The sequence below is a fragment of the Sus scrofa genome, chromosome 1 (genome assembly GCF_054392235.1).
Source record: "Sus scrofa isolate SSC_HxYL_T2T_F1_AM1 chromosome 1, Sscrofa_HxYL_maternal_Yorkshire_Landrace_v2.0, whole genome shotgun sequence".
Classification (NCBI taxonomy): Eukaryota; Metazoa; Chordata; class Mammalia; order Artiodactyla; family Suidae; genus Sus; species Sus scrofa.
Window position 1 is genome coordinate 280,033,720 of NC_139383.1, and position 21,607 is coordinate 280,055,326.

General features: G+C 45.1%; 2 protein-coding genes across 6 annotated transcripts in view; both read left to right on the plus strand.

The window, feature by feature from the left end:
- PBX3 (PBX homeobox 3) overlaps positions 1-16,729 on the plus strand; it is a 227,346-nt gene extending 210,617 nt beyond the window's left edge. For 2 of the 3 annotated variants that reach the window (XM_021068936.2, XM_084996467.1), the window contains 4 exons: positions 10,103-10,268; positions 11,542-11,654; positions 12,416-12,505; positions 15,184-16,729. In XM_021068936.2, coding sequence (XP_020924595.1) covers positions 10,103-10,268; positions 11,542-11,654; positions 12,416-12,505; positions 15,184-15,276 — 462 coding nt within the window. In that variant the 3' untranslated portion in view covers positions 15,277-16,729. The remainder of the gene's footprint in view (positions 1-10,102; positions 10,269-11,541; positions 11,655-12,415; positions 12,506-15,183) is intronic. The other variant, XM_021068947.2, reaches the window with a different exon arrangement.
- Positions 16,730-19,072: 2,343 nt separating this feature from the next.
- Positions 19,073-21,607, plus strand: part of MVB12B (multivesicular body subunit 12B) — a 492,693-nt gene continuing 490,158 nt past the window's right edge. For all 3 annotated transcript variants that reach the window (XM_084996616.1, XM_084996598.1, XM_084996539.1), the window contains exon 1: positions 19,073-19,304. The gene's annotated coding sequence lies outside the window, so the exon portion shown is untranslated. The remainder of the gene's footprint in view (positions 19,305-21,607) is intronic.

The window sequence follows — 21,607 nt, forward strand, 5'->3', positions numbered from 1 at the left end:
AAAGAAAACTTGGGTGTGTATTTAATAGGAAGAGTTATTTGAATAAATCAGGGTTCCCATGAAATAAAAGACTGAGTTATAGAGTTTCTTTGCATAGGACATTGAATACATTTTGATGGTTTCCGTTACCGGAATTAGATTTACGTGAAACATATCTGGTCAAAAGATCAGGTGCATTGTTGTTTAAAGAGTGCTCTGGAATTTTAATTCAGGGATGCTAATGGGCCTTGGTAGATGACTCTACCTTTCAGTGGGGCTGATGGGAGGCAGTTTTAGAGTCGTGATGCTGATATTTCAAAATCCATCAAAGAGGCTTCCATGGAGGCTATAGAGGAACATATTCAGTTGTACACCTAAGACCTTTTTTTTTTAAGTGAAAGAAATCACTTTAAAGGAAAAATTCTTTAACTGAAAACATTGTAGTAACTTAGAACCACCCTCAGCACGTGTCTTAGGGAGATGAACGGTGTCATCTGTTCTCCATGTACTGTGGCCGCAAGGCTGACGTTTTATATACTTTTGCAGATGAGCCTCTTTGTGAATGTCATGAGCGGTTATCAGTCTATCATGCGTAGAGTAGAAAGGGCAAAGCCAAACTGTAAGGGTGTCAGTACATTATAGCAATAAAATTTTTCACAGCCTCAAATAAAAAAAATACAGTCCTTGACAAGTGGATCTGTTTTAAATTCTTTCAAATACTGTGGAAACAGAATTGCTATTTTTACAGTTCTCCCATTAGAAGTGGATTGTGTTTCCAAAGTTGTTCAAAATTTGGAACTTGTTTTCTAAAAAGAAAAGAAATGGTTTGGATTCTTGGGCCAGCTCACATTTTAACTGCAAAGGAGCTAAAATATTTTACACCAAAAAGTAGACTATACTTTGGTAACCCTAACCATTTACTACGAAGGAAAATAAAATTGAAGAAATAATTTTTAAAGGTTGATGAAGACTATTAAGAAAAAAACTGGTCTCATTAGCAAGGCACTGTAGGAAAAAGCACCGGAAAGGCTGTGAACTTCCCTACATAAACCTCAGTTTTTACATCAAACAGTCTTTGTGAGGCTAAATGAGATATTAAGTTCCTGGTAAAACGGCTGGCTCTAAATGAGCTCTCCATAAGAGGCTGATGTTATACTAGGTACAGGTAGGAGCTAAACCCAGGTTTCCTACAAACTCTAGGCCCGCTGCCTTGTCCTGCAAGTGGCTGTGTTGGCTCGGGAGCCAAGAGGGGCAAGGACATGTGGGTAGTGCTGTTTGTGCAGAAGAGTAGCCCAGCAGGTGGGAGGCAGCCAGGGGCTCTGGGTCAGGTGTTAGACTGCTGGTAGGAAGCTGATCGCGCTCCGATGTGGGGAGGGTGGGAGAACAACCTTTTCCCTCTCTCACTGCAGCCTCTTCCCCACTGCCAGGACCTGCCAGCACTGGGAGCATGGACAGGCCCTCCCAGAATCCAAAGCTCCTGTGGAAAGAGTGAGGACAGGAGGCAAATGTAGCTTGTAGAGGGTTTTATTGCTGCTCTTGTTGCTTGTTTGTTTTAAGAAAAGGGAGCGCTAGCACTTACTGGGTGCCTCGCACATCCCAGCCACAGCCCTGTGCCTTTGACGTGTTACCTCCTTCACCCATCACTACGGGCCTGTGAGGAGACCAGGAAAGTTGAACTTAGATGATGTGACTGGACCAACGTCACACAGCTAGGAAACCACAGAGCGGGGATTCACACACACTCAGGTCTGTCTGGCTCTCAGGTGCCCTCAAGGGAAGGCCCACATGTGGTTATTTTCAGTGTGTCCAGCCTTTCTGTCCTTATATAAACATTACTGGATGTACGCCCTTGGGGAGGAAAGGAGTGGTGGAATGAAATTTAGTTTATTAACACCATTAACTTTAAAAATTGAACAGTATCTAGCTTTCATCCCTCATTTCAAATTGAATCCCATAATGGGGGTGAAAACATATTGATTAGGAGAAACTATTTATTAGAGGTAAAATTGTTTACAGTGTAAATACGCTGCATATTCCATTATACACAACTTGGCATTTCAACATTTCATAATCTGTTGCATTTAATTAGGCACAGCACATAAAGTATGCATCACAAGTAAACACGGGAAACACAATGGCAAATTTTTCTAAGATTTGTGCTTCATAAATTTTCAGTTTGCTAATTTCAGCAATGATGTTTTAGTGTCAGCTGCTGCCTTTCCAAACAAGTGCTGATGCTCTCCCTAACGTATTTTATGCAAGGAAGCAAAACTAAGAAAGAACTCTAAAGTTCTGCACTTCTGCCTCTGGAAGATTAAGTCATTAAGTGATAATTTTTCTCTTTTATTTAACATTGTTATTAAAATGATAAATAAATGTAGTGATAGAATTTGAAATGTAAGATACAATTAATGCTAATTAATAAATTGGCTTTCAGTGACTGCAGAGACATTGTGGATGGTTTAGCTTTATAACTTGAACATGGCATTTTTCTTAAAGGCAAAGCAATCTGGGAAACTTTAATGGCTTGAGATTTACAAAGTGTCTGATTTAATTATTACAAGAATTCTCAGGCCTGCCAACCCCATCCTCCAGATAGAATACAGGGATGGAACTGTTGATTCCTGTACCTCTGTGGGCCAGCACAGTGCCTGGCACTTACCCTCTTCAAAATTATTAAATGACTTCTAAGTGATTTTTTTTAAAGTAGATTGATTACTTTTTTCATTGAACAATACATTTTTCTTTTTGCTTGAAGAGTACCTTTTTTTCTAATTGAAAAAAACTCCAATATTCAAAATTAATTTGGATAACATCTGAAAACACACAGAAAAACACAAAATTAGAAGTTACTTATAGGGAGTTCCCTTCGTGGCTCAGCGGTTAATGAAAATGACTAGGATCCATGAGCATGTGGGCCCAGTCCCTGACCTTGCTCAGTGGGTTAAGGATCCAGCGTTGCCATGAGCTGTGGTATAGGCTGCAGATACAGCTGGCATCTGGCGTTGCTGTGGCTCTGGCGTAGGCTGGCAGCCATAGCTCCAATTCGACCCCTAGCCTGGGAATCTCCATATGCCGCAAGTACAGCCCTAAAAAGCAAAAAAAAAAAAAAAAAAAAAAAGCAAAAAGAAAAAGTTACTTACAACCCACTCTAAAAGATAATCACATTGGTACATGTGTTCTAGTACTTTTTTGTATGCATATGTGTGTGTGTTTGCCTGTCCACACCTGTTTATATGTGTATTTTTACTCCCCCTAAAATTCTCATGCTGTATATACAAAGGGAGGAAAGGCCCTTTCCTCCTCTTTATAATTTGTTGTGAATACTTCTCTCATGTCAATAAATATTTTTCTTCATTTGTAATCAGTGATCATATTCCATTATACAAGTTGCTATAAATTAATCTTTCTTTACTATTATAAGTAGGACTATGGCAAATCTGTAAATATTTCCTCAAATTCTTAGTAATGCTGAGTCAAAGGGTACATATATCCATATTTCTTACTCTCCAGAAAGTTTATACTAAATAATAGGTAAACTGTACCCCTTTCATTTCTTTAAATGTTTTTGATTTCCTGTAGCTGACAGATTTGTTCTTTGTTGTGCTGTGAAAGGTCATTGTGACACACAGAAGTGATTGCCTGAGTGAGCCTTGTTTTTATAGCCAAAGGTCTTTACTAGAAACACCCCATCTGGGGGGATTCCCCCCATGTACTCACACAAAAAAAAGTTAAAAAGAAGTTAGCTTGCTTACTTAAGGCTGCAGGCTTGAACTAGTGTGTACATGCTTCACAAAGGAACTGAGAGGAAAAAAAAAAAAAAACTGAAGATTCTCCAGAGGATACAAGGGCGTGCACAGTTTTAAGGTTTTCACCGCTCAGCTTTCCGTGTGTGTGTGTGTGTGTGTGTGTGTGTGTGTGTGTGAACTCCATTCTGAAATCTACACGCCTTAGACAGCTGCTGTGTTAGAAGCTCGTGTGATTGTCCTTTCTCCACTCCCCTTTTGTACTTGCCTTTTTCCCATTTGATGAAACAGTTACTCCCGCCCAATACTGGGGCTCGTTGCCCGGGAGTATGAGACCCTCTCTGGTGTCCAACAAGGGATTATGTGAAATATTGGTGATAACCAAACCTCCTTCAGTCAGCACTTTATAGCCCAACACTTCCATGATTAAGAAATGTAGGGTAAAACCTTACTTTAATGGTCAAAATAAGTATTATTATTTATCAAAATAAGTATTTATATTGCTTTGATTAATTTTAGACTAACTATAGTGATAGCTTAATCTGGAAGGATATATTAAATATGTATAGCTTTATAATAAAGAGTTTGAAAATTTCAATTTCCATATATATATTTCTTTTGTAGAGCATAAAAGCATATTGCATTGGGATAATATGGGAGAGAAAGGAAATAGAAATGAACTTCCAAAAACAAAAGAGAATACAAAATTTTCAGCTATTATAGAAAAGCAAGTTTGTATATTTTTAAAATGGACTGTGGGTATCAAACTGCTTTGCTATTTATATTTGGCTGGATACATTTTAAAGAATAGTGTTACAGTTTTATTTTAAAATGTCAACATTTATGACATACTGAAATAACATTGTTTATAATTCTGTAAACTTATAATGAAAAATTGTAGGTGCCAACTTAAAAAATGTACAAAGGAGAAAAAAAAATCTGTGAGCAGATACCTGATTTTTCAACTTTTTAAAAGGAGCATTCCAGCAAAAAGTGCGCAGACCTCTGACCTGCAGGTTGGGAAGGCTGCCTCACCTGGCCTCAGGTGGCTTCACGGGAACCATTCCCCAGTGTACTTCCTAGAAATCTCAGGCTCACACTGTCTGTCTCCCTCCGCTTGGTGAGCCCCAGGGGCGAGGGCGAGGGGTGATGAGATAACCCCCAGAGCTCCTCTTCGGGCTTCCCACGCCTGGAGCACGCGCCCCTTTCCTTTCCTTAGCTAGAGCCGGCCAGTCCTCAGGTGCCTCCCCATCAGGGGCTCTACCCCGGCACCCATGCCCTCTCCGTCTCTTGCTGCTCCCTCATTCTCCACAATGGAAATGGTTCTCACTTACCAGACCTCTACTCAGATGCCTCCTCTTCCGGAAACACTCCTCGATTCCCCACTCCACTTTTCCTTAAGAATGGTGTCTCCTTCCTCTTTTACTATAAAGATAAAGAGGGTTCAGGAGTTCCAGCTGTGGCATGATGGGTTAAGAATTCACCAGCAGCGTCCAGGAATCAAACCTGTGCCACAGCAGAGACCCAAGCCACTGCAGTGACAATGCCAGACCCTTATCCCACAGGGGGACTCCAAAAACATTTCACTTTTTAAAAGCAGTTGGCAGTCTGCAGCTGTCTTGAGTCAGGGGAAATGCATGGCTGTAGTAAATGGGAGAGAATAGAAGCTTTTTGGCCTTGCAGAAGGGCTCCAGAAAATCAGCAGCCTGTAAAAATGTTTGCTCCTCATTTCCCTGATTGCCAAAGGCGTACAGTCTGGGAGCTGGGGGCAGTGAACATCAGGAGGAGGAGGAGAGTACTTGTGTTTTTATTCTCATTTTTAATTGATCTTAAAATTCTTGCCTGGCCCTTTGCCTTCTGCACAGTCCAGAGTCATGAATCCTTGATATGTGACTCAAAAGAGAAGCACAGGACAATGTATTCCCTTTCTCACCACCAATTTCCTGCCTGTGTTTCTATTCTGGGACCAATGTACAGACCATTCCAGTTCAGAGACAGAGCAAGCACTGCTCTCTTTCGTGCCCGGTGTGTACAGCCTGGCTCCTTGGTGAGTAGGAAGGGGCCACATGTGATCTGTAGCTTTTGATGCTTCCTACTGGGTGACTTTTGCAACTAATTGTATCCATCTGTTTTTAAAAGGTGAAAAAACTCCTGAACTTAGGTGTCGATTTATACATTAATTACGCTGATCTCAGTTGCAGCAGTGTGGTCTTAATAGCTGATTGCTGCAATACCCAAATCTGTGATATCAGAATGTGATGTGCATATTTTAATTTGAGAAATAGTTTAACATTTTTAGATATTCATTTAGATGTGGTTATGCAGGTTAAACATAACGTATGATCACTGCTTCTTTCATTGCTTCCAATTAAACCTTGCTTGTTAGTTTAACCTCTAGGTAATCCCATCAAACAATTGATGTCAAGGAAACACTGCCCACAGTAGCTTCGGATGAGTGGCCATTAATTTTAATTGCCTTGATATTAAAGATTAAGAAGTATTGGGACTAGCTGGATAGAAACGATCCAATGTCAAGCAAATCCACTTGCTAAAGCTTCCCCAGGCTGCTGGTGATATTAAAATTTTACTGTGAGAATTAAATAAACCTTTATTAGTGATGACTGTTGTTTGATTGGTCCAGGGGTATGCATAAACAGAGGATTCTTACATATCTGGAGATGAGACCTTCGATGGTACCGAGATTCCTCAATTATGAAACTGTTAATAAAGCTGTAATCTGATTTTCCAGGCTAGGTTTCATTAATGTATTATAGCTTCTCTGATTGTCAAGGTAATATTAACTACAAAGTACAGAATTCAACAGAGAATTGTTTAGAACAAGAGAATTCTAAGATGGGCCTTTGTTGCTAAATTCAGAGTTGGGGAATTTTCATTAATTATGCTTAAGAAATGCCAAATTCCCTCTCAACCAGGACTATCTCCCTTTGCACTATAGATATATTAAGTATTTAACTCTTTCAAAGGCCTGACCGTCTTAATCAGACAAACTAGAGTGGTATTATATATTAAAGGAGGTTTTTGTGAATCAGCTCTCTAGGTCTATCTCCTGAGCTGAGGATGTGCTTATGAAAGGTAACGAGGGGTCTGTGAGAACTTGCTTTAGCACCATAAACCAGAGCAAATACCTTTAGGGTCATTTTTCAGTCTTAATTCAGAACTTTTTTTTGGAGTCTTATAATTCTGGTACAGAAATGGATCCTCAAAGTCACTGAGCTGCCTTCTCCTCCCAGAGCATCTCCTTCTGTTCTCTTGGAGTCCTGGGCTCCACATCAGCACTATCTCAGCTTCTCTCTCTCCCCTGCCCTCCACAGTGAGTCAGTGGCCAAATTCTGCCTATTGCTCTTCCATGACCTCTGCCCTTCCCACAGCTCCTGTTCTGCCTGGCTCAGGCCCTCATCACCTCCTGTTAGTCTCCTAACTCTTCCTCCCACTACTCCGTCCTGCACAATTATCATGCGCACCTGCCCCAAGCATATGGGGTTCAAGGAACCGAAGGTAGAAAGGCCAACCACAGAGTGGAGTTGGGTCCTTCAGGGCTGTTTGAGAGAAAACCTAAGACTGGGACAGTCGAGATATTGGAACTAAGACCAGTGGGTGAGGATGGAAGGGAACAAGATCTCAGTTCTGAATAGAGAGCTGTATACCCATCAGATCTAATAGTGGAGTCGGGGACCTTGCGTCAGGGTGCGTACGACATCTATGATGGTGGAGATGCCGTGAACACAGAGAGAAAATAGAGAGTGAGGCACAGGTTTAAAAGACACGTGAATTCCATTTTAGACCTGTTGCATTGCAGATTGTGGCAAAACATTTAAAAGGAAATGTCTTAAAAATTGAGAACTGAAATTCTTCCTTAAAATTAGGGATAGAGATGGAAATGAGGGAATCATTCACAGAAACAGTAATTGAAATCTTAATACAGATAAGATTGCTCAAAAGAAAGAAGAGAGCCGAGAGCCACGTCTTGGAAAAAACACTCGTGTGTGTGTGTGTGTGTGTGTGTGTGTGTGTGTGTGTGTGTGTGTGTGTGAAGGAAGGAGGAGGAACATAATGTCACAGGAACCATGAAGAGAAAGCACTTTAAGAAGGAGGGCGTGGTGGGAGTTCCCTTCATGGCTCAGTGGTTAACAAATCCGACTAGGAACTATGAGGTTGCGGGTTCGATCCCTGGCCTTGCTCAGTGGGTTGAGGATCTGGCGTTGCCGTGAGCTGTGGTGTAGGAGGTTGCAGATGTGGCTTGGATCCCGAGTTTCTGTGGCTCTGGCATAGGCCAGCAGCTACAGCTCCGATTGGATCCCTAGCCAGGGAACCTCCATATGCCGTGGGAGTGGCCCTAGAAAAGGCAAAAAAACAACAACAAAAAAAAGGAGGGGTGGTGGGCGTTCCCGTTGTGGCTCAGTGATTAACAAATCCAACTAAGAACCATGAGGTTGCGGGTTCGATCCCTGGCCTCACTCAGTGGGTTTAAGGATCCGGCATTGCCAGGAGCTGTGGTATAGGTCAAAGATGCGGCTTGGATCCCTTGTTGCTGTGGCTCTGGCACAGGCCGGTGGCTACAGCTCTGATTAGACCCCTAGACCCTTAGCCTGGGAACCTCCATGTGCCACAGGTACGGCCCTAGAAAAAACAAAAAGACAAAGAAAAAAAAAAAGGAGGGGTGGTAATTACGGATGTCACATGCTGCTGAGAGGTCAAACAAGTTAAGTAGCGAGACAGGCCATTGGATTTGGAACAGGTGTGATGCCCGTCTAACCACCTCAGTCAACCCCCCAGCCTTTGAGACTGTGAAAATTGGTACCTGAGAAAAACATGTGAAGGGCTCTGTGTAAATCTCAGTGCAAAGGAGATGTTAAATAGTTCTCTCACCACCACTATTTGAAATAAAGGAAAGGAGGGACCTCACGGGGTAGGGGAACGATGTGGAGCAGCAGCATCTCAGGAGGCCTGATCTGCTGCATGTTTACTTCCTGATGAGTTTTGGCTTGTTTCTGTCTGGACCTGCACTCATGGTGGCCGCACGGGTCTTCAGCCTTTGTGCTGGCATGTGCGTATGTGCACATATGTGCACACAGTGACTCCCCGGGATAGGGCAGCGTGCGGGCAGTAGCACGCCAACATTGTCTTCCCCGTGTGGCTCCCTTGCCAGGACTCTCTAGCTTTCTCTGGAAGGATGAGTGCCATAGTTTGAAGAATTAGAGTTCTATTTCCAAAGCAATTAAAGACTTGGCAGAGATGGTCAACCAGTGTGCGCCACCCGTGCAAATTGAGTTGGAGGGCTCATAACACTCACTCCTTATTTTTCCTCAGGGTCCCTAAGTAGTTGCTCAGGATGAAACAGTGACTCATCCCACCTGATGCCACAGCAACATGTCCCTTTGACAGATTATTAGGAAATTATTAAAAAGTATTTTTAAACTGTTACTTGATTAAAGGAGAGGTCAGAGCCTTTTATATAGCAAATGGGTACCTATTTATAAATTGCCATGTGGGTTTTAGCTTCTTTATATAGCTCAGCTCACAGGTGCCTGAACACTCAGTGTAGCTATAAGCAGTGAGTCTTGGGCTAAAAGTTTTGCTGTCAGTGAAATGTGATGAATTCTGCCTGTTGCCGAGATCCTCCTTAGAAATATCTTCCATTTGCCCTGGTTGACATCATAAGTAGCTTGCAGAAGAAATAAGTGTATGCCACCTAATGAAATCAGCTGCGGATTCTGTATTTGCATTTGACCTTATTGGAATTGCGTGCGTTTTCAAGTTTTGACCTTCTCACATGTTAACTGGCAGAACTTGAGCAGCCATCTTGGCAGACACACAGTATCTTCTAAGGTAGGAGACAAAGGGGTTTTTCATCCGTTATTAACTGATGTTACTCTTTTCAGCAGACCAAACATGATTCTACTGTACAGCTGCCAAAATTGTTCCAGACCTCAAAAGAATAAGTTATTCTTTTACACGTATTTCTTACTACTTACCTAATTTAACAAACATTTCCTTTAGTTTTTCAGCTCCTTTTGGGGGGGGACTAATATACTAATTGGTATATACCAATTGAATATTTTTTGTGAACAGTGCTGCCAGGCATTTTCTTTTCTTTTCTTTTCTTTTTCTCCCAGCCACTTTAGCATTACTGTGGCCAATTCCAGGAAGCGGTCTTATTCCAAGAGTATTGAGAAGTTTGTCAAAAGAGCTAGCGAGCCTCCTCCCTTCTGCATTGTCCCCAGGAGGTGATCACAGGCTAGGGACCGAGTGTCTTCCAAGGTTTCCCCTTGGTGGCCAACAGTTTATTATTGGACATTTGACCTCCCCCCTCCCCTTAGAAGCTGGCTTCCCCGTACTCATGTCCCTGTGATTCGTAGGTGTCCAACTGGTTTGGCAACAAACGAATCAGGTACAAGAAGAATATCGGCAAGTTTCAGGAAGAAGCCAACCTCTACGCTGCAAAGACAGCTGTGACAGCCGCACACGCAGTGGCCGCAGCCGTGCAGAACAACCAGACCAACTCGCCCACCACGCCAAATTCTGGTGCGTACGGGTGCTCGTCCCCTCCTCGGCTCAGGCAGCCTTATGCCACACAGCCCCGCCCCAAAGGCCAGGAAGCGAGGGCCCTACTGAGGACACAGTGGATGTATAAAGGAAGATTTATGTTAAAATGCAGGCTTGTTCTTGGGATGGGTGAACGAGTGGGTGGCTGGAGCCTGTAAACCCACTGTTCATAGTTGAGTGCCACTCGCTACTGGGAGACTCTGGAACTGTTACACTTGGGGGTTTGTAATTCAGCAGTTAGGCAAGGTGCTATCGCCAATGATTATTTTAACTTTATGGTTCCATGTATCATTTTAAAATCAATAGTGGTGGTCAAAGAATGAGTGAAATAGCAGAAGTGGGGCATTTCCCTGTCGCCGTGGGGAAGGAAGCTAGAACGTGATGTTGGGACAGCAGCGCTTTCCACCTAACGTAGCCGCAGCCTGTCGTCTGCCGTCCTTAGTCTGCCGTCCTTAGCGTTTCTTGAGCCCCTGTGCTGACTTGGCAGGCTCAGCATGTGGTTAGCTGATCTGTACGTGGTTGGCTGCCAGGGGTGTGATACCTAATACATGGGTGCAGTATCTTGGCTCCTCATACAACACATCTTGGCCACATTTTATGTGGTATCTTTGATGGAGTTGGAAACATCTTAAAATCACAGGGAACTCGAGTACCAGTGAAAGATGGACAGCTCGTCCAAGCAGATGGACTTGAGAAGCATTTCAAGGGGCTTTTCTGAGGAGATATTTTAAATATATCTTTAAAAATTCAGAAAGTGAGGAGTTTTTGTTTTCTCTTGCTGTTGTTGTTCCCCCACCCAACCTCCCAAGTTCTTTTTAATGGAACGTGGAAACGCAAGGAAAGCAAGGCAGTGCATGGCTAAGAAAGAGCTTCCAAAAAATGTTTCTTCTCTGGGTAATTGTCCACCATGACAGTTAATGATGATGAAGAGCTCAATTAATGACCAAGTCCTGCAGATAAATGAAAACGGAGGGGGAAGGTTCCAGGCCAGCTGCTGGGTGTTTTTCTGTTTATTTTGATTTTTCTCTTTGTTTCCTATTTGGGCTTCCCCCTTGATAGGACTCTCCTAGATACAAAACGAATCACGGGACCCGACTCCCTGGAGTTACTCTCCGTCTTCTTAGATCTGGAAATGCTTTTGTTGTCCACAGCCTTTCCCTTCTGCACCTTTTCTCCTTTCCCTGCCTCTAGGTCTTTGAGGATGATGTGTGTAGCTCTCTGTTATTCAGCTACTTAACTCTTTCCTTTCCAGGTTCTTCTGGTTCTTTTAACCTCCCAAATTCTGGGGACATGTTCATGAACATGCAGAGTCTGAATGGGGATTCTTACCAAGGGTCCCAAGTCGGAGCCAATGTGCAGTCACAGGTAGGAGAAATGCCCCACCTGGGGCCTTTCTAGCAGGGTAGGGTTTGGGCTCAAAACTCGTTCCTCTCACCTCGTGGAAGTGGTCTGCACGTCCGTGCAGAACCTGTGCTGGGTGCTCCCAGACGTGACCCGTCTGCCCCACCATTTAATTTACGAGAAGTCAAGTGAACAGTGACTTTCGATGATTCAAACCTGATAAACTTTGTGAATGCATTCGGCTCTGGCTTGAGCTCATGGAGAGGGGTTGGGTGCATATTACTTTTGTAACAGAACTGACCAGAAAAATTATGTGTGCCGGTGTGTGTGTGATGTAAAAACATATTACTCTGTCTCATGTCTGTATTTTTTAAACATCAGAATACAAAAACCTGAGTTCCTGAAGTATATTTCAGGTTCAACTCTCTTTCTCATCCTCTTTAATGCAGAACAGTTATTTGTTTTTATTCGTCCATGGGTGTGAGAGAGATAGCCCGTATTCATATTTGTAAGTCGTTTTCACCCACAGCCCCACACATTTGGTTGGGATAGATGAAAATTTTGCATTGCCATGAAGATGTTTGGCTGGCATGAAAAACAAAGATGTGGGAGTTTAAATATGCAAAGAATTGTTGAAATTCTGCCAGTCACATTTGATTGATAAATTTGTCTTTCATTCAAGATGCTAAACCCTCATGGCACACATAATTCAAATTGTTTCCTTTTGTAAGTGATGATGTTTTAATAGATTTGGGATGATGAATTTTGTTTTGTCTCACTCCTAGGTGGATACCCTCCGTCATGTTATCAATCAGACGGGAGGCTACAGTGATGGCCTTGGAGGAAACTCACTGTACAGTCCACATAATTTAAATGTGAGTACTCTGGGGAACCAGGTTTGAAGAGCTGTAGAAACAGCATCAGGTAAACAGTGACCAATAAATAAGTCATTGGCCATTTGACTTGGCTTCTCCTCGTGTCGGCAGGTGGGGAAGGCGGTGTCTTCACTGGACTTTTCTCTTATGAACCCAAACACTGATGTTACCTTCTTGCCGTCAGAAAATCCTCACAGAGGCCCCGGGGTGGCTGGCGTTCATCACCAGTCGAGACGCATCAGCCCGTTAGGCTGCCATCTCCTACTGGCCGTGCAGTGTTCCAGGGAGATGGTGAAAAACAGGTCATTTATCTTAGACTCGAGCAGCAGGAAAAATTCCCAAACACAGCTCAGGTGAAGGGGAGGAGGGCCCCCAGACAGATCAACAAACCAAGCCAAACAAAGCATCCTGTTCTGAAGAGCCATGTGCTGCAGTGTCTCGGCGGAATGTAAATTGTGCTCAGTATTTGCAATGGCCTCTGAGTTTTTAGTTATGGAGGAGGGAATAGTTTAGGTTTTGTAACCAACTGACCAAAACTTGACTTTTCTCCCCGGCCCTGACACGGATGGAACATAGCAAACGCACAGCGCCTGGAAGGGAGCTGGGGGGATTGGCGGTGGACAGAATACGGGGCTCCAGACTAGGGAGGAAATGGGCTGCCCGACAGCAGGTAGTGGAGTCAGGAAGAAAAGAGACAAAATTCTCCCTTTTTAGGGCCTTAGCTTGCTGTAAGAGTAAATATTAATGATTTAAAAAGTGATTGAGGATGTTCAATTGTGAAAGGAAAAAGGGACCATTAAATACTCAAATCTTTTACGTTTGAAATGTCAAATCTTTCTTTTTGGGTTTATAAATAACTCATAATAACCCACAACAAACCATATAAAAAGCCTTTTAGTTGCATTTCTCCTTTTTCATTTAAGTGTTTTGAAATGCTTCAGAGAATGTGCGATATCCTTATCAACATGATAAAATATGAAACTGTGATTGCCTGCAGCATTTTACAGACATGAATTCCATCTTCACTGATGAGGCTTGATAAGGCGCTGTTGTATAATACAGTGCATAATCTCAAACCACCAGAGTAAGGATTAATTTATTTTGAAAAAAAGAATGCTTGCTGACAACCTCTCCTCCAGCTGCCACGCTGGGTAAAAATATTGTACATTTGTTGTTTATAAATTTGGATAAAAGAGGAATGATGTTTACTTCAGATGGAATATCTTTAGACTTGTATCTGTGTGAGAGTTTTTCTTTTCCTAAGTGGATTTTCCTACCTGAGGGGTGAGAACATCTTACCTTGTAGATAGAGGAGGGGACTCCTTAGAGTCCGCACAAACACACACCTGATTGTCACCGCCCAGCCTGCACTGCGAAGGCTTTGAAGATAGACCGCCGTAGCTCTATTTTTTTCCTAACCTGAATTTGATCTGCCTCGAGCCTGGAAAATCCTTTTCCCTTCAGCTCTGGTCAGCTCCATGTAATTGTGGGGTCCCTCTCCCTGCTCCCTGGCATTTCTCTGTGGTCCTAGAAGGGGCGAAAAAGTGCTTTATATGGGGGGCTAGGCAGTCAATCCAAAGCCAGGGGCATCCCTAGGAACCTCATGTTGGGACCAGGAAAAATCCCCAGCCCAAGCCTGGGCCAGGAATCTAAACAGAGTTCTTAGCATCCTCGCAGCGCAGGCCCAGAAAAAAGACATTTTGGATGGACTCGCAGAACAAGTTGCAGCTGGATGTGAGAGAGACAGGGGGACCTTCTGACCCCCACCCACACGGGTGTGGGAGGTCTGGGCCTGTGCCGCGGGCACTGGGTGTCAGCCAGCTCACCCTCGCCGTCTCTCCAGAAAGGCCTGCCCCGTCACTTCCACTCAGTGTTCCCCAACTCACGAGCCCAGCACCTCCCTCTTCTTGACTGACATAAAAATATGTAGCGACAAGCTGTCTGCCACAGCAGAAATCTGATCAGACATTGATTTCAGCAATTGCCTCTATAGGCCGAGACATAAGGCAAATTTGTTTCTGAGTACTGCTGCTGCTGATGCAGGTCTGAGGCAGGAGGGCCAGCAGCATGTGAAGAGCGGAGCAACATCCCGATAGGAGCTCCGGTGACAGATAATTGGGATCCAGATTTGAATAGTGCGTGCTCCTCCACAGTTCATGCATTTTCATTCTGCGGGATCCTATTTGGAGGGAAATTCTGGCCTTCATTTTCCAGGGGTTAGAGTAGCTGGCTGTCAAGCGTGTATGGGGGGCGGGGGGGCGCCTTCTTCTCTATGGAAACGAGGATTAAGCCAGGCTGAAGTTTATACTTTGTGGAGCCCCGGGTCTTGCCAAAGCAGTGCGTTGAGCTTCTCCACTGCTCCCTTCTTATAAGATTGTTTTTCGAGTCACTTGATTTTTACCAGCAAATCAAAGGCCGAGCTTCGTGCCAGCTTGAGACCAGCTGAAGCCCTCCTTCAGCGTGCTGATTTATTGCCAAGTCTTTACTTGGTAGGATGGATTTGTTTTACATGCATTTAATCCCACTTTAACACATGCTTCAAACTCCTGCCAAAGTGGGTTTAGAAAATACATTTTGCTAATGCATCTTTGCTCTCATGTTGTCATCGGGGTATTTTAAATTGGGGAGTAGAATTAATATGTAGCTGTGCACTCGTTGAACTGTGTTTCTCCTTTCAGGCTAATGGAGGCTGGCAGGACGCAACAACTCCATCTTCTGTGACTTCTCCTACAGAAGGCCCAGGAAGTGTGCACTCTGATACCTCTAACTAATCTCCGGCAACACTTTTCCCTGAGCTGACATGCCTTGATAAGTGCATTCAGAGCAATAGGAGGAAAAGGAAAGCGTTTTTGTAGCCCACCATCTACAGCTTTACTGTAAAACCTTGTCTTATTAGAGAACTTGGTAAATCTGTTTTTTAAGGAATCATAATCATTTGTATTTATACTTAAAAACACACAATGTTAAAAAAAGCACTTTATCCAATTAGGCCAAGATTTAACATTGTTGACAGTCCTGTAGCTATTTTATCATAATTTATTATCAATATTTTACATTCATGGTTTCTCACTTGCCAATTACTTGGCCTTAAGGGTAAAAAGTACAATATATGCTAAACCTCAATCGTTAAAGCAGATACAAAGACTCACCTCACCTAAATTGAACTTCTTGCATATTTCCATCGCAGACTTTGATTGTCCTTCTTTCGTATCACTAATGGAGTTGGAATAAAGGAGCTGTTTGGCTAACTGTTAAGGATGGTTGTGTTTAAGAATCTTCCTCGTCACACTTGTGTTGCGATCTCTTAGGTTATAATTAGATCAGAGACCGGTAGCATCTTTTCTCTCTCTGAAAGCACCAGTGCCCTGAGTCTGCTCGGTAATTAAATTATGGATCCAGACTGTTTTGAGAGATGAAGATACTTGCTGCTGATAGAGGTGAACACGAGATCCGTGTCTGGGGTTTTACGGTGTGCGCTGGGTGCTGCACAGACTTGTCAAGGTTTGCTACGTCCTCTGGGCATCGACAAAGGCCCTGCTCTCTGGAGTGTTGTATATAGTGTAGCAAAAGAGTATTTATACATCTCACCAATCAAAACACAGCTTTATTACCTCATGCGAACTCATACGAACCAATAGAATTTCAACATGTTCTGTAGCTTAGAGTGCTCACTTACTACCTCTGAACAATACTCACGCTGTAGTTTGTCTCTTTCTTATCTGATATTTTGCATCTTGTAATTAACTCTTTGTTTCCCTTCATAAGATGTAATGTACATTGTAATCTTTTAAAAGAAAAATCAGGGTTGCATTTGCAACTTTTAAAAAACCGAGAGTGGAAACATTGGGTCTTAAATTAACACAGGATCAGTAAAACTGTTGTAAATACCTGAGAAACATTTTGAATGTTCTTCATCTTGTTACTAATCCATGCAAAGAAAAAAAAAAAAAGCGGCGACTAATTGTGATGCATTCAGATTTCAGTATTCGGTACTGTATATTTCACCCTGTGTAATGGGGCCCCCTTCTCCTTTCTCTCTTTTTGTATTGTATGCGATTCTGAAACTGATTGAGTCATGAAAAAAATTTGTGGCGGTGATTCTAATGTATTAAATGCGTTTCGTGTTCCTTTCTAACTGGATTACACCCTGGATTGAAAAAGTCTTCCTCGTGGTAGTTATATGTAGTTTCAAACATGAATAAACTTTTTGCTTTCATGATTAAATGTTGATGCCGTTTCTTACCCCAGCCTGTGAGCCCCCCAGGGCAGACCGAGGAGAAAGCCGCCCAGAAGCTGCCCGGGTGTGTAACTGGGTGGCCTGTCGGAGAGGAACTGGGAAATGTGGGTGAGGCGGGCCATGGCTGACCCCTCTCTGCGGGCTCTCGGCCGGCTCCTGGACGCCACCGCTTGTCCTCACGACCACCACCAGGGGAAACATCATCCCCATTTTCACAGATTAGGAAACTGAAGTTCCTGGAAGTTAAGGAAATGCCACAAGGTCAAAGACCTAGGACATTGGGTGTGTTCTTGGGGTTCACACTCTCCTGTCCTGGTGATGCATCTGGCACCTGTTCGATGGAAAGACCTGTTGGGTAATTTTAAAATAATTAGTTTTGTCACATTCATTTCTTCACCTTCATAACTTCTGTGAGAGATCAGTTAAGAAACAAGCAAAGTGCGTTGTTGCTGCAAGCGGCTCAGGTCACTGCTGTGACGCAGGTTCCATCCCTGGCCCTGGGAATCTCCACATCCTGCAGGCGGCACAGCCAATAAATAAATAAATAAACCAGCGAAAGTCTGAAAAGAATGAGCTTCACGTACTGTTAGAAAACATACACACACACCTTCTCTTAACATACTTCTGAAAACTCATAAGACCAACTGGAAATCTTTTAACTAGATGATACATTGTTTTGTTCTATTCAGATTATCAGAAAGTCTGTGTATTTACATGTACATCTGTCGCTAATATCTAACTGTAATAAAAGAAGTCAATAGCAGGTAATTGGCCTGTTTACTATATCTCAAGGAAATTGACTAACAGGAAATCAGATTAATGTTAATCAGTTGCAGCAAATTGGCCTCTGATAAATACAACTGTTTTACTATTTCAGTAGGTAGAGCCAGGCAAACAAGGTCTAGGGCCACCATTCCCATTCATCTTGAGGCCGTTATACCGGGAGAGTAACCATAGAGATTGCTCCAAAGCTGTCCTCCTTCGCACAGGCTCAGCCTGCCTGCAGGAATCTCTCCCGTGGTTAAGTAGTTACTTGCGTGATTCAATCAGCTTACAGTCAGCCTTTCTTATCTCTGTGCATAAAACAATCTCCATGCTATGTGCGTTTGCAGAAATATCTTGTGGAAACCAGACACACATGCACACACAAATAGATCTTTAAAGTCCAAAAACACACACTTCTAAGAACAATCTTGGGTCTCATCTCAGACCGGCCTTTTGAGAGAAGCCTGTACCAGCCTTTGTTGGAGAGTCACACAACGACTGGCAATGCTTGCAGGGAAAGGTGTGAGTCTGAGGCTTTATTCTGGGGAGACCTCAATAAAAATAACAATTCTGTACCTAGAAGCTAATTTAGGAGGCCCTTGAACACAACTCCCTCTCTGCTCTTCAGCACCTCTTGCAGGGGGCGGGGGCAGAAGCACCCTCATGTCAAGGAAACTGGGGCATGGCTCCAGCCTCAAGACTCTTATTGTCCCCCTCCAGACTGGGTGAAATGTATTGATTTGATAGATTTTCACCAGGTACCTTTTTGGAGGCAAGCAGTGCTTTAGGATCTAGACCCAGAGCTGAATGAAATCAGTCCCCAGCCATCAAGAGGCCAAGATCCTGTGCCTCCTCCATGTTCAGAAAGCAAACACTTAATGAGGGTACTGAGAGCCTGGTAGGTTTCTAAACCCCGAGACTGGTGAAGTGAGGGCCCCACATCCTGTTCACAAGGTCAAAGAAGAGAACAGCAGGAAACCACCTGAAACACCCAGTTGGAGGCTAAGGGGCCTGTCCTCGCATCCAGTTAGCTGCACAAGGGCACGTGTGTGCGTCCATGGCAGTACATGTACTTTTGCTACTGAACCAAACTTGGGTCTTCTCGCCTGTGTGCAATAAAGCCAAGGTGCTGACACCAGGTTGTGGTGAAGGGAAGCGTAGGGGTTTTTTTGTTTGTTTTTATTTTTTAAATTATTATTATTATTGTTATTATTTACTACACTTGTGGCATGCGGAAATTCCCAACCAGGGACTGAACCCGAGCCACAGCAGTGACAACGCCACACCCTTAATCACTACACCACCAGGGGATTCCAGGAAAAGCGCAGTCTTTATAGCAAGGCGCCAAGCCATGGGTTCGGGACAGCTGGCGCTCAGAGTCCAAACTCCCCCACTGTGTTTGGGCAAAGCATTTTTCTTTAAACGACGCCAGGTGAGGGAGGGGGCGGGGCGTCGCTGGGTCGGGGGTGGGGGGTGGGTCAGCTCGTGCGCAGTCCTTGATTGGTTCATGGGGTGGTAAGAGGGCGGGGTTACCGGTTAACATTCTTGATCCTTCTGCGCCCGTAGGTCTGGGGGCTACAGCGCTCACACCATTGAGTAGTTAATTCCTTCCCTTTGGTGGTGGATTTAGCTTCAGGGAAACAACTCAGGAATTGTGCATCAGATACCATCACCTCGGTCCTTCGGAGAGGAGGGTCAGCGCAGTGTGGGGGAGGGGCCTGTCCCCAGAAGGCCCATGGGGTCCTGCTTCCAGGAGTTTCTGGAGCCCAAGTGCCTGAGGAGCTACACATTGGACAGGTAGGCAGATACAAACTGAGGTACGCAGGCACCGTGGGAGCCTCTAAAGACAGCAGACCAGGTGGCCTTGCAAACTAGGTTAAGACTTCTCTGTAGCCTTGGACTGGGTCGTGGCCAGAAACCGGGGAGGGCGGGGTTGGGGTTTGAGGGCAGCACCGTCCATGTGGAAAAGGTGTCCGGGGTGTAAGTCTCCCAGATGGGAGGGGTTTTCAGTGTGTGACAGGAGAAAGGGCCCTTCACTGGGCTGACAGCTGCCAGTCACGAGCATTGCCTGCGGCCGGCCCTCCAATGTTATTTAATGCCCACGGAGCCCCATATCATGGCTGCTGTTATCCCATCTTCAGATGCAGACTCTGAGGCTCCAAGAGCAGACACCACCTCTCCAAGGTGCCCCATGAAGGTCACAGGGGACACCTTTCAGCCACTGCTTGTAGTGGGACAGAAAGAGGCTCCGGTGAACTTGCACTGGAGGAAAGAGAACCTCCTGTGTGAGGTCCCCTTCTGGGGCGAGGTGACCACGGAAACCATTCCCCCAAATTCCTTAGAGCTTGCAGCCCTCCTGCTTTCATTGCCTGGGCCACCTGAGTATCTGTGTCCTGTGGTGTGTATGGGACATGTGTCACAGACTGTGTGGTCATAAAGTTGGGGATAAGGGACAGGAAGAACGCGGCCCTCAGGCTGGACTGGGCCTGGCACCATAATGAATGGAGGTGAACAGATTGGGGAAGTGGGGGTGCCTTTCCAAGTCCCCAGCTCCATGCAGCTGAGCCCTGGCTCCTGGCGCTTTAGTCTGCTGCCCACAGAGCCCCCTCTGGGTGTGAGTGGATTTGAATCATGGCTCTGCCTCCTCCCAGCTGTGTGACCTTGAGTGAGGGGCTTAACCTCCTTGAGCCTCTGCTTCCTCACTCTCTGTTCTTGGAACATCCTTCTGTACCTGGCTCCCTGGTGAACACCTGTCCCATAAAGCTGAGTCTAGCCCACTGTGTCTTCCAGCAGCACTTATCCCCCGCACTGGACGTCCAAGCAGAGACCAACAGGAGGAGGATCAGGAAGCCAGGAGTGGGTTGGGGGTGGCTCAGAGGAGGGGAAGCAGGTGCAAAGGCCTGGGGGCATGGCGAGCAGGGGGGCCCTGTGGGTGCTTGCTCCCTCCCTTCCCAGGCTCCTGAGGAAGGTTCTATCATTCTCCCCACTTTACAGATGAGGAAAGTGAAACTTCTTGGCAGATACACACAGAGATGGAAGGCGAGTTGAGTCCGGGTGTGTCTGAAACCAAAGCCCGCTTGTTTCACCCTTGTGCCTGGCTGTCTTGTCAGTGTCTCTCTCTTGTCATGCTGGAAGGCCCGCTGCGGGTGAGCCTGAGGCACAAACTGAGCAGAGGAGGGGACAGAGGTCAGCCCTTCCTCCCAGTCAGAGCCATAGGTTCCTCTCCCCAGCAGCTGGGACCCCAGAGACACCCTCGGGAAGGCTGCTGTGTCCCACCCCATGGACAAGAAGCCCACCTTCCCTCAGCCCCGATGACTCCGCCAACGTACATGCACGGAGCCTGCTTCCAACTGGGCCCACCCAGTGCCTGCCAGGAGCCACACCTCCCAGCCCAGGGGGTGCTGGCCCTGTCCCAGAGACAAAACAGGTGCCCAGGGTTCCGTGTGGCCGGTGGCTAGGAAAGCGCCATGACTGAGCGCTCATGGGTGGGAGCTCTGGGGTTGAATCCTGGCTCTGCTGGGCACTGGCTACGTGTCCTCGGGCACGTAGGCTTGCAAGCTCCTCATGCCTCAATTTCCTGAGCCATCAAGCACCTGCCTCCTAGCATCAGAGGGAGGATCAAGCCAGTTGGTACAGGTGTGTCGCAAGGACTGAGGCTGGTCGCTGTTATTACCTGTTCATCCACAACTTGCTGCGTGGTGGTGACTTGCACCTAAATCCCAGTTCGCGTCCCCCTTCACTCGATGTTTATAAAACCCGGTCTTGGGCAGCCCCAGTTGATTCATCCCTTTCAAAACAGCATGAGGTGGTGTGAGGATTCGGGCCGAGTTCTGCCACTTACTGGCTGTGTGTGACCTTGGACCTGTTACCGTCCTCACTGAGTGGCCTCAGTTTCCTCATCTGTAAAATGGGGAGAATTTATTTCTACCTTCCTAGCAGGCTTGTCGTACAGATGAATGAGATGATGCAGTCGTGGCTCCTGGACCATGGCTTGGGGTGTGTTCCCTTCTTGTTGTTGCCGTTACAGGGAGCCCCAGGTGAGAAGGGGATGCCTGGTCTCTGGCTGGAATGATTACCTCTGGTCAGCAGAGGAGTAGCGG